We start from the raw sequence: 16,821 nt of genomic DNA, 5'->3' as shown, positions 1-16,821 counted from the left end.
ACATGACGAACATTAACAATGAGACAATAAGACAAATTTTGCATGACAATTTCAACATGACAAAAGTTTATGCAAATATGGTCCCGAAGAACCTCTCTCAGGAACAAAAACACATTCGAAAGACCATTTGCTGTGACATCATGGAACGACTCAAATCAGAACCAGACTTGCTAACACGTGTCATCACATGTCATGAAACATGGATTTTCCAGTATGACCCCGAGACTAAGCCTTAATCCATGCACTGAAGGACTTCCACATCGCCAAGAATGAAAATAGCACGAATGAGCAAGTCGAAAGTGAAGGCAATGCTCATCGTTTTTTTCGATATCAGGGGTATCATCATGACTGAATGGGCTCTCAAGGTCAAACGGTGAATCAGACCTACTACAAAGAAGTCCTAATCAAGCTGAGGGAAAGAAAAAGGAAAAAGACACCGGATTTGTGGAAGAACGATGCATGGATCCTCCACCAAGACAATGCGCCTGCCTATAATGCCCTTTCTGTGAAGCAGTTTTTAGCAGGCAAGCGCATTTCTGTGCTCGACCCTCCTCCGTATTCCCCAGACCTGGCTCCCTGTGACTTTTATCTATTCCCAAAAGTGAAAAGTGCATTGAAGGGAATACATTTTCAGACTGTGTAAAAGATGAAACAAAAACCGGCAGAGTTGTTGAACAGGGTGACGTCTGATGACCTACAGCATTGCTTTGAACGCACGGAGGGCACGTATACAGCGGTGTATAGATAGGGGACAGGAGTATATTGAAGGGAATAGCAGTCAATTGTAACTTTCTTTGCAATACATCACATTTATGACGCCAGTCTCGTTATTTAATTGCCGCACCTAGTATGTATGTATATATATATATATATATATATATATATATATATATATATATATATTTGTGGTTTTCATTCAATCTCATTACAAAGTTCTAACATTCTTATTGGAAACTTTATTGTAATGTTATTCTTACAAAATGACCATGGCCAATGTCTTGGTATATTCAGCCACGATTCTTGGATTGAATTATGTAATGGTACTGCAACAACTAAATGAAGGTGAAGCACTGCGACTATGCATTGCAGTACTTTGGTATTATTATTACCTAGAAATTGGTGTATAAGGTAATCAGTGCAATAACAATAATAAAGTGTGAAGTAAAATTATATTTTACACTTCGGTCACATTGGTTATGACATTCATCGACCTACAACAAGGATAGCATCCGAACACACGCAGACCACTAACTAACTAACTAATTCTATGGCCTATGGAACCCGAAGGTTCAATGCCGCGTTCACAAACGCTATCCACTGACTTCTATCCTTAGCCAACTGGATCCAGTTTCTACTTTGTACTGCGAGATCCATCTTAATATTGTCCTCTCATTTGCGCCTAAGTCTTCCTAATGGTCGTTTTCCGATTAGTCTTCCAGTTAAGACTTTGAAGGTGTTCCTACTTTCTTCCATCCTGGCTACATGACCTGCCCACCTGAGCCTCCTATATTTGATGACCCTAACAATGTTTGATAAATCGTATAAATTATGTAGTTTGTCGTTATGAAGTTTCCGCCATTCCCATTCCCGTTCCTCTTGGGTCCGAATATTCATCTTAGGATCATGTTCTCCAATACTTTCGATCTATGTTCTTCCCTCAGAGTAAGTGACCATGTTTCGGACCCATACAGAACAACAGGTATGATTATCGTTTTTATATAATTTAACCTTCAAATTCCTCGACAGAATTCGCGACAAGCATCTGAACACTGAATAATAATACAATTCCCTGCTTTTAGTCGACATTTAATTTCTTTGTGAATATGATTTTCCTCCGTTAATACTGATCCTAGATATTTGAAAGCATCCACTTTATCAAAAGTATTATTCGATATTTCCAATCACTCTTGATTGTAATAATAACGAATGCATATTGTTTCACCTATCAACACACACAATAATTTTATTCCATCCCCTCATGGTCGTTAGATAAAGTTTCACTGTTTCCTTATTTAATTGTATTCATTGTTTATAATTGAAAAATGCTGCAACCGAAATTTCTCGAAACTAACTTTTGCATAAATGAGATTACATTAAATTTTAATATTAAATGTAATTTCTAACTGCTAAATTATGGCTTCTATATTACTTCCCAATTCACGATGCATTGGAGTTTCTATTAGCAGAATTTACTTTCAATTAATGACTCAAAAATAATTTGACACATTATTAACATTTATTATTGTTTATAACAGATTTGCTACATGATAAATGCAAACAATGAGTGTTTTAAAAAGTAGTAATTAAAGCTAAGTTAATTCGAATGACAAGAAAACTTATTTCTAGTATTTTAGATAAATATAACCTCCTTAAGAACGTTCATAGCAATTTAAACAACAAGAATCAAAGGAAGAAGAACAACAAAAGAAGGTACTTAATAAAGTATAAACTATTGTTTGTAAATAGATGTTTGTACATAAATACATTTTCTAGCTCAAAGTGGTATTTTGGTATCAACATTTCGTATTCTATAGAATTTTCATAAAAGATCTGAAAGTTTATAAACGATGAGAATACAGTAAAAACGCAAAAGAAAGACGACTCACTTTTAGGTTCGAAGGGTTCTGATTTGACAAAGACAACAGCAGTTGTCAAACAGTTATCAGATTAACTTAATAATAAAGCTAACTTTATTATTTAATTGTATATGATAAATACATAAGCGCATTAAAATCAATTTTATTATTAAGTTAATAATAATATGCCAGGCTATGTCCTTATAATACAGGTTGTCTCAAAAGTCCCCTGACATAGCGTAACTCTGTTATTATCAGAGCTACAAGAAAATGTAAGAGGAGAAACTGTCTGCAAATATGACGTTTTCAATCTAAAATGAAGGATTTTTTTAAATCAGACGAGCCGTTTGGGCTGTACACTCTTTATGCACCCACTGTTACATGAGAATGAAACGTTGCCATTTACCTGAATCCACAACGTAAGTGAATGAAGTTACTAGTCTGTTATGCTAACGTGTCGATGGCCAACCCCCATTTCAAACATGCCCCCATTCATCATACTCTTACAAAATTTGTCCACCTTCCGTCCCGTCCTTCCCTTCTCCAGCCCAAAGTAAGTGGCAACGTTGCATTTTCATTTAACATTGGGCACATAAAGAGTGTACAGCCCAAATGGCTCGTTCGATTTAAAAAAATCCTTCACTTTAGATTGAAAATATTATATTTGGAGACGGTTTCCCCTCTTACACGTTATTGTAACTCTGATAATAACAGAGTTACTCTATGTCAGGCGACTTTTGAGACACCCTGTACTTTATTAGTTATTATGTTACAATTGAACGGATTAGATGAGTAAAACCTTTCCAATGTATTTACAAAGAGCTGATTTGCATTTTGTTAACGTTAATATTTTCATTAAAATATAGTAATCTTACATAATTCACTCAAGATTGTCAGATCAAATATTTTCTTACAAGTAGTTGTCTCAAAATAATATTAATATTTATCATATATTGCACAGAATTTACACAACGTGTGCGCTTACATAAAAATAATAAGAGTACCTTCAGCTTTTCTCATATTTTAAGTTATTTGAAACAAGTGTTCAAAACATTTTTTTTTTCTCTTGTGCCTTGCAATTACTTACGGTACTAAAGTATATAGACCAAATAAATGATTTGAAGTATATAAGAAATATAGTTTGAAACATCTCCTCCAGGCCACGATTACCAAATTTCATGAAGTGGAAAAGAAGACACCTGGCAAAAGAATTTATTTACAAATTGTGACCTAGTATTAGTACTCTTTTATTTTTTAAATGACATTTTCTTCACTGTTTTATACAACTTTGCAACGTATTTAATTAATTTTCGTTATAAGCGTCCAGCCATGTTATTGCTAAGCACAGGACTCATAGTGGTCTGGACTCTTGTAAATAGTTGAAAAGTGACCAAAAATACACGAAAAAGTGACCAAAAAGTGACCAAAAGCACAAGAAAAAGTGAACAAAAAGTGACCAAAATCTCATCATGCCCCTTTTTCCCTTTGTCAATTTCTCCATTACCTCTCTCTTTGTTTGTTGTTTTGTTTCTTCTTTACTTCTTTTTGAGCTTCCTCCTTTCTTAGGTTTTCTAAGTATGCTTTGTAGTTACGGTAAACAGACTTAGCAGATGTAAGAAGCTTCTGAGTAAGTGGAACCAGTTTCGGCCTATTTGCAAATTTCTTCATCCCAGACATTATACAGGGTGGCCCAAAAGTAGGTATACACCCCTGCATTGATCAAGTATAACATTCTAGTTTATAGGTTTATTTGCTTCGGCTATTCCGAGCTTAAGATATAAGTAAAAAGATATTAAGATCAAATCATAAAGAAACTATGGATAACAGTAAGAAATTATATAAAATGCACTAAGCTGATCAGTACGGGACTGTATACCTACTTTTGGGCCATCCTTATTTAACTTAGCATTGAGAGTTCTTAAAGCCGTGAAATATTCGAATTCATCACCTACTCTTAAGAAGAACATACAAGAAGCATAACACAAGACGAACATGATGAACCACACGAACACACACACACAACGTTGAGCAGCATTAACTATTACGAGAGAAAACTAAAAGATTATTATGATAGAAGAAAGAATAGACACAGAAGGGTTCTCAACCCTACCTTGAGAGCTTAAGCATCCACCAACCATCTACTGTGCTTTAGAAAGAATAAAAGCTGAAGTGAGAATAAAGCTGACTGTTTCACATGTGGCAGCAAGTACTGAAGCTTTCAGAAAAGCAATGTGTAACAACTTTCTGTTTTTTTTTTTTTTTTTTTTTTTTTTTTTTTTTTAAAGTGACTCGCTATGAGCCCTGTAAGAAAATCACAGCTCCCTTTCCTGCATAGTCATAGAAGACGAGTGTATTCCAAGCTGTGTTCGACCATTATACATTTCCTTTGGATAGATAGAATGTGTGTGTGTGTGTGTGTGTGTGTGTGTAGCAATCGAGATTTAAATCCTTAGAAAACCATAATTTCACTGTGGGATAAAGTCAGCCCGGACGCTTATTTTGCGCTTAAGAAAGAGGACATATCTGGGTAAAAGAGGAAGTTTGGTAGCCCTGCTCATGGATATGTGGTTTGTGTGTATGCCTTCTGTGCAGACCTGGGAGCTCGTGTAGTATGGATCCCACATTAAAGTGTAAGTCCACGTCTCATATAGCCTCAGTGTTGAAAAGCAAAGTAAAATTCTAAGAACCAATTAAAGATATGAAATTTATACTTACAGGCAGCACTGGTATAATGGAGCTAAAATATCTATATGATCTTCGTTAGGATTTCCAAAGCTGAAAGAAACAATATAAATATTTATAAATGGTTGGAACAAAAGAATCCCATCGTAGGCGTATGAAAATCATGAAAGACAGATATTTACATCGTAGTATAGAAAATAAACACATTGAAGGCACTCATAAAGTTCCTTAGAAAATAAAAAGGAAACTACCAAAGACGTTCGGTGGGTACCACTGTTAGCCAATCTGAGTGTTATGAAGAAAATATGTATAGCGGTCAATGCCGAAGCTGTTTCAAAAGGAGAAAAAAATCTTTGAATTTTACCTCCCACGATTATGGCGACCAGGCTAAAGGAGACGGTGATGATGAGAAATGAATGAAATGACGGAATAAGAAAGTGGGAGTAAACGAAAGAGCCCCGAGGAAACCCATCCACACGATGTTTGTTCACCATAAAATTCATTTGGAGCGACCTGGGATCGAACCAAGGACCCTATGCGTTAGAGGTGAACGCTCTACCACTAAACCACCGCGGCCCCAAAAAAGGGAGAAAAAACACGGATAAAGTATAATATGAAGCGAAAAATCACTGCAAAGAATCTGCAAACTAACTGCTGGAGCATGGCTTAATTAAATGAGTAAAATAAAACATGAAAAATATGGAGATTGAGGAATACACAGAAAAAGGTGGTATTTGGGGGAGGGGGAGAAAACAGAAACACTATGGATGGATTAAGTATATACCATAAAACTCAAAAATTTACGAAAAATAACAATAAAACTAGACATATATATATACACTAAAAGTAGCAATAGATAATACCAATATACAAAGGTATTATTATACTTACAAACTATGCTATAAGAAGGATAGTAATTTTAAAGAACGATTCTGGCCAGCTGGCTGTATGTTGTTGACAGGTGTCAAGAGCTAAACAGAGATAGCAAGAAATGGATTTGGGATGGATTTAGTAAGAACAGGTTCTATTTCCATCTCTATCCCTCTACTACTTCCGGTTTTAATTAGATTCCTATAATAAAGGTACCTATTCCAGATAGGACAATTTACCTCACGGGCAGAGTGAAATTTAGGCTCCGCATTTTCACAACCTCGGTACCTACAAAAAGTGATGTAATAAGCTTCAAGCTTTGGCTTCCGAAATAAATAAATAAATTGTAAAAAACTACTAATAACATATGTGCCACAAGATAGTTACTATAAATGAGCTTCCTAGAATAAATACACAGTGGATTTTCTCTTAAACGCCCATCTTCCAAGAAATAAGTAATTTTCGTTATCAGCCGTACTCGATGCTCTGCAACAATAATAAACATACACAAAACTATAATAGAATACAGTACTGTACTTCATTCAGTATTGCAGGCTTAATTGCATTTTTTCAGTTTTTTTCCCCCTTTAAACAATACACATACACCGTAAATAAGAGTATGGTTTGTACGATAGTGTAGTGTATTTTATCCAATATACACTATTTCGTTTAGTTGGGCAGCTTGTGGTCGAAACTTTTGATTCTAGCAAGTAAATTTATCAAATTATAACACTATAAGCCTCTTTTAACCATTATAAAAATACTATATAATTCAAAAGCTATGAAATAGTGATTTACGTTTTAACCGACTCTTTCGTTACCCCATCAGGGTTCAATCCCGTGGTGATTTGGTTAACGGAGAGTTTACTGTACTCCTTGTGCCTTTAGAAGTTGTATTTGAGAAGCAACATTATTTAGCTTCGTGCTAATGACTGTCATTTTTAGTACGGGCCCTGGCCATAGGTTCCATAGGAATGGCATGTCTGACAGCTGTTCTCTCCGGATTCGGTATCTACAATCAAAAACTATTTTAAAAAGGGGGGGGATAGGCATTCTGAATTCCGGGCAGTTTTTTCTATGACGTCATCAATATGGCCGCCAACGAATTTCGACTTACGAAATTTAAAATTTTGTAACTTCCTTACTATTCAAAATAAAAACTTCACTCTTCTTTCATTTATCAGAGAATATATTGAGCCTCTATCGTAATAATGAAAGTTTGCCTTCTATTGCCGCTATCTTTAAATATGGACGCTCAAATTAAGAAAATGATAATTTTCACACTATTTTTTTAAAATTTCATGGCAAATAACTTTGAAACTGCTATGTTTAAGGAAAAACATTCTGAAACAAAAGTTATGGAGTATTCCAATAGCTTTCAAACGCGAGCAGAATCATTAATATATCTCAATTAATAACAGAGATATTCAATTTTATGTTAGGTTAAGTGTAAAATTTTCTTCAGTAAGTTCGAAGAATTAAAATTGTATCCAAAGATTTCGGAGCCGTGAACTTTCGGTGCCAGAGCTGAAAATGCCAAGGAAGTAAGTTTGCAGAAAAAGAAATAGATTTGCCTTGAGATGGAGGAGTAAGGTTTGATAGGTTAGGTTGAGGTAGCTTTGAGGAGTCAGCTAAGCCGCAAAATTAAAAAATCAAAATTAGGTTGGTTTAGAGATGCTTAAAATACTAATCATTTCGAACTTTTTTAAATGCCTTTTCACTTTAGTTACCTTAGAATTTCAATTTAAGTCCCAAAAACACACCGGACTCCGAAACGTACCCATAACTTCTTCAGTAGTCTGACTTAACTATCATTATTTTCTGTAAAATTACACGATATTTAGCATAAACTAGTCACTTTAAATTCTATCAGATCTATATTAATATTATTGCTACTGGAGTTAGGAATTTCTTTCGATATTTACAAACTACTATTTCCACTTTCAGGATGAGCTAGTTTCTAGCTGAGCGGTTAGCGCACGTGCCTTTGTTGTGGGAGACCCGGGTTCGATACCCGGCAGGAGTTCATGTTCGGATTCTACGTTAATCAGTAGGTCCTGTCTCATAAAGCCCCACTGCTGAAAGGGACGTTAAACTCAAAATCAATTCAACTCAACTCCACTTTCAGGATGATGGTGTGAGGTGCAGTTTATGTTTAATATTATTTATTCAGCTAATATATATTCCATTAATTCTAATTATATTTTTCTTTGTTTCAGGCTATATGAAATATTGAACTTGTAATGATCAGAAACATCCTGTACCATGGCATCAATTTCTAATCTGGTCAGAAAAAATTAAGCTAGTTTTGTTTATTCTTCTAAGCTAAGTGTTGATCAGTTAGAAGCCATACGAAACACAAGTGTGCAAGAGATGCAGGAGTATTGATTCGTGAGTATATTTTAAATTGTGAATTTTGTTTGAACCATAGAATTGCTAATTCTGACAATTTTAAACAATCCTGGGCATCAATAATCTATGGTCTTGGATATATTTTCGCAAAGTTTATTACAGTTGTAAAATATGCAAAAAGAAAACTTCGAATGACATCGACACATGTTTGTAGTGCATTTTTGTTTGCAGTTACATGTGACAATAATATCTTTAGGAATTGGATTTAATTAAGGGTCTGATACCAATTGATTGTCCTAATCTAAAATCCATCCGTATTCTTCTGGTAATAGCGTGATACCTTGATGAAGCACTGAGGAACAAGTATATACCATAAGACTGCACGCTTGAGATGACCTGTATAAAGAACTTGGTGGTAGTAGGAGAAGGTTTGGTGCTTAGACTGAGTCATAATCTCTTCCTTGAGATCATTGAAATTTGATGAGTGACTACCGCACTTGAAAACGTGTACCCGATACTCTTCTGCCAGGCATCAGAGAGTCTAATGGCATTGAAAATAGCTACTTTGTAGACTAAATGAAACACAAAAGGAGACTTCGTAGACTAAATAAAGCAAAAAAGGAGACTTTGTAGACCAACCCGGCTTTGATAAGGAACTTCACAAATCAACTTTCAGTCATAAGTTAGAAAATGTAACATTTTTTATGGTGATTTACCCCTACCAAGGTGCCAGTTAAGACCAGAAATAAAACATATATTTATCTATTTGTCAAGCTTCACAAATGATTAAAGACATTTTTAATTTTCGAACATATATAAAGAAAGCCGAGGGACAACTTAGCTGTAAAGTCTTCAACAGAACAAAGGTTTTATTTCTGGTCCTTGATGGAGATAGGCTTTTTTCAAAGATACAATAACATCATTATGATTTTACATCTCAGGTGCATTATATATAATATATGAAAAACCTTTGCACTTGGATACATTTCAGTTCTTCTTTGACTGTGCATTAAAAACCGATGTAATTAGAGAAGTTCTCTTCTTTTCAGCACTCTTGTGAAGAGCTTGAATGTCCTTGTGCTCTTTGCATTCCTCTCCTTTCAATGACATGACACCTTCCAACATCCCTTGAGCATTTCTGCCTCTTTCAGATCCCATTTTTTAAGAGTCTTCCGAAGTCTATCTGTGGCTTCACAAAGCAGAGAATTTGCAGATTGTTTGGTTTCACTATACTTCCTTTTCCTTTCACTAAGCTGGCTTTCAATTTCTTCTATGATCTTCTTAGCACTTATTGCATTTTCCAGTTTTTGTTCTTTTTTTTTTTTTTTTTTTTTTTTCAGAAACTGTTGGTAATGCTTATGAGCATTTTGACCCGAGGTAATAATCTTTTTAGAAATTGGAACGAGACGAGGCTAGTTATCATACATCTTTAAGGCATCTTTCACAATCAAAATACTGTTTAAGGTTCTACAAGACATCTGAGTCTTTTCCTCTTCCAGAGCATTTTTGATTGCGCATTTCGTAAGATTAAAGTAATATATACATGTACAGTCAGGGACAAAAAAATCGGGCACTCAGTATAACTTACACGAAAAGTGTCCGACGTTTTCGTCCCTGACTGTACTCATATTTGACACTCGTGTTTCATTCTATAGTCACGGAGACTCAATAGATGTACTTCATTTGTTTACTCATGAAGACCGAAGATATGGATTTTATTTGCTCGTATACTTCAGTTAATTGAAACTTATGGAATACATCACCTTAAAGAGGAAATTCTCAAATCGAAGGCTACAATGAGACCATGCTCGAATTTACACTGCGACATAGCGAAAGGCATATCTAGTTCTTATATAACCTCAATTTATAACTAATTAGATAAGAATTTCCACTTATTTTGAAAGTACGAATTCCCTTACTTTTCCGGATCAGGATTTATAAATTTCGAATTCTACATATAATGTAAAACGGCATCTATATTTTTAATAACATTTTTTATTCCACTTAAAAAGATGTTGCAACCATTCTTCTTGCACTATTTTCTAATGGACGAAACACTAAAGTGGGCGTCATAAAGAGCCGCAACATAGCCTTCCCAAAACCGGCTTAGTTTGGGCGGCATTTTGGTCACAGAGCGGAAACCTACACACTTGGAAACAAATTTAACACAACACTCACAACAATGGTCCTATTTTGTGCGTTATTTTCGTCCGTGCGAAAAAACAACTCCGTTCCCAGGAAGTCACTGCACAACACTGCAGGACGCCACGAGCCAGGTCGGGTGAGTCCATTCTGCCCGGGAGGGGGAAGGAACGAAATCGGTCAAACGTAGGCTGAACAACCTCTGTATAAAAGCTCCACTGTTGACAAGTGCCACGAAGTATCTTAATGGAACTTTCTTTTGTATATATGTCATGAGAAATCTTACGACAAATCTTGCTTCCATCTAAAACTGACGTTATATATTTCTCTTTACAGCAGTGTATTTTGAACAGTGAAACATCCATTTGTGGCAAGCACAAAAATAAACTTATGTTATTTGCACTGAAAGTATTTCTAAGGCTTTACTTTAACTTTTACCTGTACACACTGAAAGTACTTTGACAATAGTCACAGAAATTAATTTTAAAACAATTAAAGCGCTGCCTCTCATAAACTCAATCTGCATGCAAAACTGTATGCTCTGAAAAGGTAGGGCATGCACAATGTTTAATATCCTTTACTTCTTACTTTTCTCTGTTATTTATTTTCAGTCGTTGCTGCTTTCGAAAATATATAACTGGCAAAACGTTTAGTTTTCTTTAAACATATTTATATAAGGCAAAATGTAAATACTACAGATGATCTATTACTAATCGTAAATTTATTTCCCGCACTCAATGATTTTCTAAATTCATGCATTTGTTCTTCAAATATGTCTCAGATTAAGTTGATACACCTATTCTCGTTTTGAATAAATCATTACATTTATCCACTTAGATGTAAGTAGGAATTAGTACAAGACATAATGTTAGAATAATGCACAAAGAGTGAAAAACTGTACACAAGAGTGAAAGAGAGTATGGCCGTTAAGGGTGCAGACTGGATAGTATAATATTCATACAAGTTTTCCGACAATCTCATTGTTAACCCACATTCTTGTAATAATAATTCGGATTATCAACATAGTTGTCTAGAAAGGATGCAGTATTCGTTTATCAGTGTATAATAAGTATTAAGATAGAACATTGACTATTAAAATTACTCACTATTAGTAATCATTTCATTCCTAGAGGGAACGAACCAGAGCCCTCTCAATTAGAAGCGACTGCTCTACCGCTGAGTTCCCGTGCCCTTGCATATTAGTTTTCACATACAATGCACTAATACTATCATAATTTTTCTTTAAATTAGAAATTGTACTTTGAAGTTATTTTTTATGATGTGACTATTGTTACAAATAAAATACAAATAAAAGCTTAAAGATTATTACATGATTAAAAGTAAATTTTAATTTAAAATCTAGAAGCACAAATATCATCTTGCAACAAAGAATGTTTTCTTCGAACTGTTTAATTGTTAGACACTGACATGAAGTTAGTTCAAAGTTAGATTGTCAAAAAGATTAGTTCTTACCTCTTTCCGTTGTCTAATAATAATACCATGGAGTTACTTATATTGTCGAACACTTCATAATGATGTCTATCTCCATTGTCTAATAAGAAGTCAAATATTGAAGCATCAATCAAATCAAGTAATCTCTGGCTACGTAAAGGATGATACAATTTTGTATTTTTAACTCGATCACAATACTTGCCTTCGCTTTCCCACCTATAAAATAATAATAATAATAATAATAATAATTTATAAACACAGCCAGCAGAAAATAAAGTATCTTAGAACTCATAGACAATCAAATAGAGATATTCCGCAATATAAGAAGTATAACGTACACTCGTGCTCAGAAAATCTTATACATATGCGATGAATGACATTTTTCGCAGTTATTATTTTTTCTCCTTTCTGTTTTTGGCTAAAGGTGAGTGATTGGAAAATGGAGACGATAGAAAGAATTACATTTATGAAAACGTCCTCAGAAATATTCTTAAAAAATAAAAATTAAAAGGAGGTAAAGGAATTGGGAAGTAAATGTAACTTACAAGAGAGTAACTGCAAGAAAAACTGGACCAGGATATTGTACTTCTTGATATATTCAAGTTACTGTCTACCAAACAAGCATTTGTTTCTATAATGAAGAATTAGCATACAAATATTGAAATAAATAAATTTAAAAAAAAAATCTTTTCCTCGAGATTTGAAGCGACGTGCTATGGCTGAATCTCAATACATGATAATATAAAACACCTTGTATTAGCCGAATTCCAGTGAATGAGTGAATAGAGTAACACTGAAGGAAAAACCAAACATTTTGACTCCCGAATCCTATTCAAACTTTTTCTTATCTTCTTCTTTATTATAAAATAAGAATATACGTACACTTTTCATATTAATAAGAACTGAAATTATAGGGTAGGGTAAAAATAATTAAAGTTTTTCCTTAAATGTGACAAACTGACTTATGAAAATATTGTGCTCATATATTTATCATTAATGTTAAATGTCATTTCGCCTTAACATAGCGTTCACATGTCAAATAAGAGGACTGAAGTTAAAGAGTTAAGTAATATTCTACATGACCAATGTTTTATGACGAGTAATACAGTTCACGCGAAAGAAACGTGAACATTACACAAAAGAAATACAAGCATTCGAATGTAAGTATTGAGAAAAATTACTCAAGAAAATTAAGAATTAATGAATAAATGCAAGAGAATGCTGAGGAAAAAATGGTAATAATAGAGATATTATCTTGAGAAAAAGTAACTGATTAAAGCATTACTTGAGAAAAACAGTATCCTAAGGAATGTGATAACAGATACGGTGGAATATAAAGCAAGGAACAGAAGACATTTGAAATTGATAAGCAATATTAAAGAGTGAGTTTGCTGCGTGAAAGTGAAGAAATTAGCTGCAAACTGTCACGCATGAAAGCTTTTAATTTTACCACAACACTGAAATACTTCTGATAATGAGATTTAGTTACAAAGATACAAACATAAACTTATTACAACTAACTAATTATCTCTATGGCCTACGGAACCCGGAGGTTCAATGCCGCATTCACTGAAACTCTCCACTGACTTCTAGCTTTAGCCAACTGGATCCAGTTTCAACTTTGCATTCCTATTTCTGCGAGATACATGTTAATATTGTCCTCCCATCTGCGCCTAGGTCATCCTAATGATCGTTCCCAATTAGATTTCCAGTTAAAACTTTGAAACCGTTTCTACTTTCTTTCATTCTGGTTACATGAGCTGCCCAGCTGAGCCTTCTAGATATGACGACTCTAACAATATTTGGTAAAGGTATAAATTATGTAGTTTGTCGTTGTGAAGTTTCCGTCATTCCCATTCCCGTTCCTCTTTAAGTTCGAATATTCGTCTCAGGACCTTGTTCTCAAATATTTTTAGTCTACGTTCTCCAATCAGAGTAAGCGACCATGTTTCGCACTCATACAGGACAACAGGCATGATATCGTTTTATACATTTTAAGCTTCAAATTCCTCGACAGAATTCGCAACGACAAAAGATTTTGAATTGAATAATAATACGAATTCCCTGCTTTAAGTCGACATTTAATTTCTTCATGAATATGGTTTTGTTTTGTTAATATTGATCCTACAGCTATTACAACAGCAAATAATAAATTAACAGTTATGCCGCAAGTTTTCTGTGAATGGGAAATAGACAAGAATTTGGAGGCAGTAATAATAACAATAAAATATTAGTAATAATACAATAGAAGCCCGTTATATCGCACTTCAAAACAGCTGAATCGATAATATCGCAGGTACGAACACTTCCCCCGACGGCTAGTGGAACTTCCAATTTCTTTTATGCGTAAAATTTAGTTCAAATTTCTAATACTTTTAGGATCGAAAATTGTTCTAGGTACGAATTAATAACTCATTTTTATCTTACGCCTAGAAACCAGTCGCTCTGCAGTTATTGAATTTTCTACTTAAGATTGTTGTTGCCTGGGGTATCAGCCAAGGTAACAATGGCTCCAAGCATACAATAGAAAAAATAAGCAATATAAAAAATAACTGAGCGAGCTAAGTAGGCCATCAAAAGCAAGTATATTTCGCGAATGTAGAATAGCACTAGATACAATACGAGACTGGATGAAAAATGAAGAAAAGGGGCGTACTTTGTGCAGTGACGGAATGGGGAATGATGGAAACTTCATAACGACGAACTACATTAATTTATACCTTTTACCAAATATTGTTAGAGTCATCAAATCTAGAGGGCTCAGTTGGGCAGGTTCAAAGCGATGTTGGACTGTACAGGAAAGAGGATTGTGAAGTTGATAACTGTCGTCAAAAACAAAGTTATGTTAAAATTATGATTTACTATCACATAATATTAATTTTAATTACATCGCAGTAAGGTTATAATGCGGGTGTAACGCATGTCCTTCAACACCCACAATGTAATAGATTTCTACTATAATAATAATAATATGCTACTGGGTGATTTTCTCCCCAAGGGAAGACACTTCAGATGAAAATTGAGGACAATTGATTAGCAACAATGAAATACGGATTTGCCCAGTACGCATACAAGAGAATGTAGAAGCTCATGTACATATTTTTTTATGGGAGTGATCCAGGTATGCAGTAAAGAAAATAAAGGTTCAGTTATGAGATGGGAATAAGCTGTTCTTCCTAAGAGAATGAGGGATCTCTGGCTAAGAGGTGCACAGGGCCGCAATATGTATGCATCCGCCGCTGCTTGTAGGCGAAATGGCAAATTTATAGCTAAGAATCTCCAAAATACAAACAATTGATCATGCACACAATTGCAAAACTCTCATTACTTCACCACTTTAAGAGATACGAAGTTCCTGCTGGGTTAAGATCACGATAATCTTCGTGTGTATACTCTATTAGAAGAGTGTATATTTTAAATTATATTGTGGCGCAGATATATTATATTGTATCTGCGACACACGACAGCCTTGTTCAAACCTGGTTTAAGTTTCCTACACTGTTCCTGTCTATACTTAAAAATATACATATTTACATTAGGCATACCTTTCAAACGATTCTTTTTATTTCTGGCGAAGTTTTTATTTATTACTATTTACAAGCACAGACATGCCGATGCTTATTTCCCATATTGTCAATCGCGTAACTTGTTCTTCCGAACTAAAAATGAAGCTAAAAATTACCTTTTCCGGCCTTGCAACTGCATTGGGCATAGTTTGGGAAGCGTATATATCAAGACAAATAAAAGAAATTTAGAATACAATAAATATTTTACCAACAAGGTGAGGTATAACAAAATAGCACTATATGGAATAAATTGAAGATTATTATTTAACACTGTCACTGTTGCAAAGAAGATATTAGAAGATATTTAAAAACTAAGAACACAAAATGAAAAGAACAGTTTATCCACCAAACCGAGGGCCAATCTGATATTCCTATTTATTATTGCTATTATTATAGAAGAACACACCAGATGATAAGGTTGGTTCCTTTATATAAAGGAATAAAATCTTTGTTAATATTACAAAATTTAATGAATGGCATGGGACAAATATACTCAAGTAACAGTTGGTAGAAAGTAGGGTTACTCTAACAGGACAAGAACAAGAAGTGTAATCCTACTAACTACATTTTCTTTTAGTTTACACATTACCAAGCAACATTTTAAGCCTGTAAAATAGAGAAATATTACCCCCTGGGGAGTTTTTCGAGAGACCAGATGATCCTCTGTTGCAAGCTAGCTGATCTCATAACACATTTGGAACTAAATATGTTGTATAGTACTAGGAAGATGTTACTGGAATCGACTATTTTTTAAATTACGATGCTTTGGAAGTTAATAAACAAACTTTTATTTAAAACAAAAATGTTTCCTTTTTTACAATAAATGTTATCACCAACTCATTTGTCTGAAAAAAAAAAAAAAAAAAAACTATTGAATTGGGCTTAGTTTTATTCTTAGTCAGCTGCAAAGTTCTTGATAAAATATGTTTAAGTAGCAACTGATGTATTCACAAGAAAAATCTATAGTTTCTTCATGATTTTCTCGGCGAAACCCCTGTGAGTGCCAAATTAGACGGGGTGCAGAAGCGCAAGTGATTTTGATCCCTCATGGAATTTCAAATTCAATGTGATAGTTTTCATTATGAAAGAGAAAAACACAGTAAACATCTTCATAATAACAAAAAAGGAAATTTACAAGGTAAATAAAAGTAATTAAAGAATCAAGTTTTTCTTAAATATGA

The 16,821-nt window shown here is 34.2% G+C and overlaps 1 protein-coding gene across 4 annotated transcripts in view; it reads right to left on the bottom strand.

Moving 5' to 3' along the window:
* Positions 1-16,821, bottom strand: part of LOC145690555 (glycosaminoglycan xylosylkinase) — a 117,170-nt gene that overhangs the window by 37,571 nt on the left and 62,778 nt on the right. For all 4 annotated transcript variants that reach the window (XR_014132241.1, XM_081765550.1, XM_081765547.1 and 1 more), the window contains exons 7-8: positions 12,096-12,290; positions 5,292-5,351 (exon numbers count right to left, since the gene is read on the bottom strand). Coding sequence is in view for 3 of the 4 variants with exons in the window: in XM_081765550.1 (XP_081621676.1) it covers positions 5,292-5,351; positions 12,096-12,290 (255 nt within the window). In the remaining variant the exon portion in view is untranslated. The remainder of the gene's footprint in view (positions 1-5,291; positions 5,352-12,095; positions 12,291-16,821) is intronic.

The sequence above is a fragment of the Thermobia domestica genome, chromosome 7, assembly GCF_964235325.1.
Source record: "Thermobia domestica chromosome 7, izTheDome1.hap1.1, whole genome shotgun sequence".
Taxonomy (NCBI): domain Eukaryota; kingdom Metazoa; phylum Arthropoda; class Insecta; order Zygentoma; family Lepismatidae; genus Thermobia; species Thermobia domestica.
Note: the sequence above shows the minus strand (reverse complement) of the source record. Positions and strands in the feature narration are given on the sequence as shown.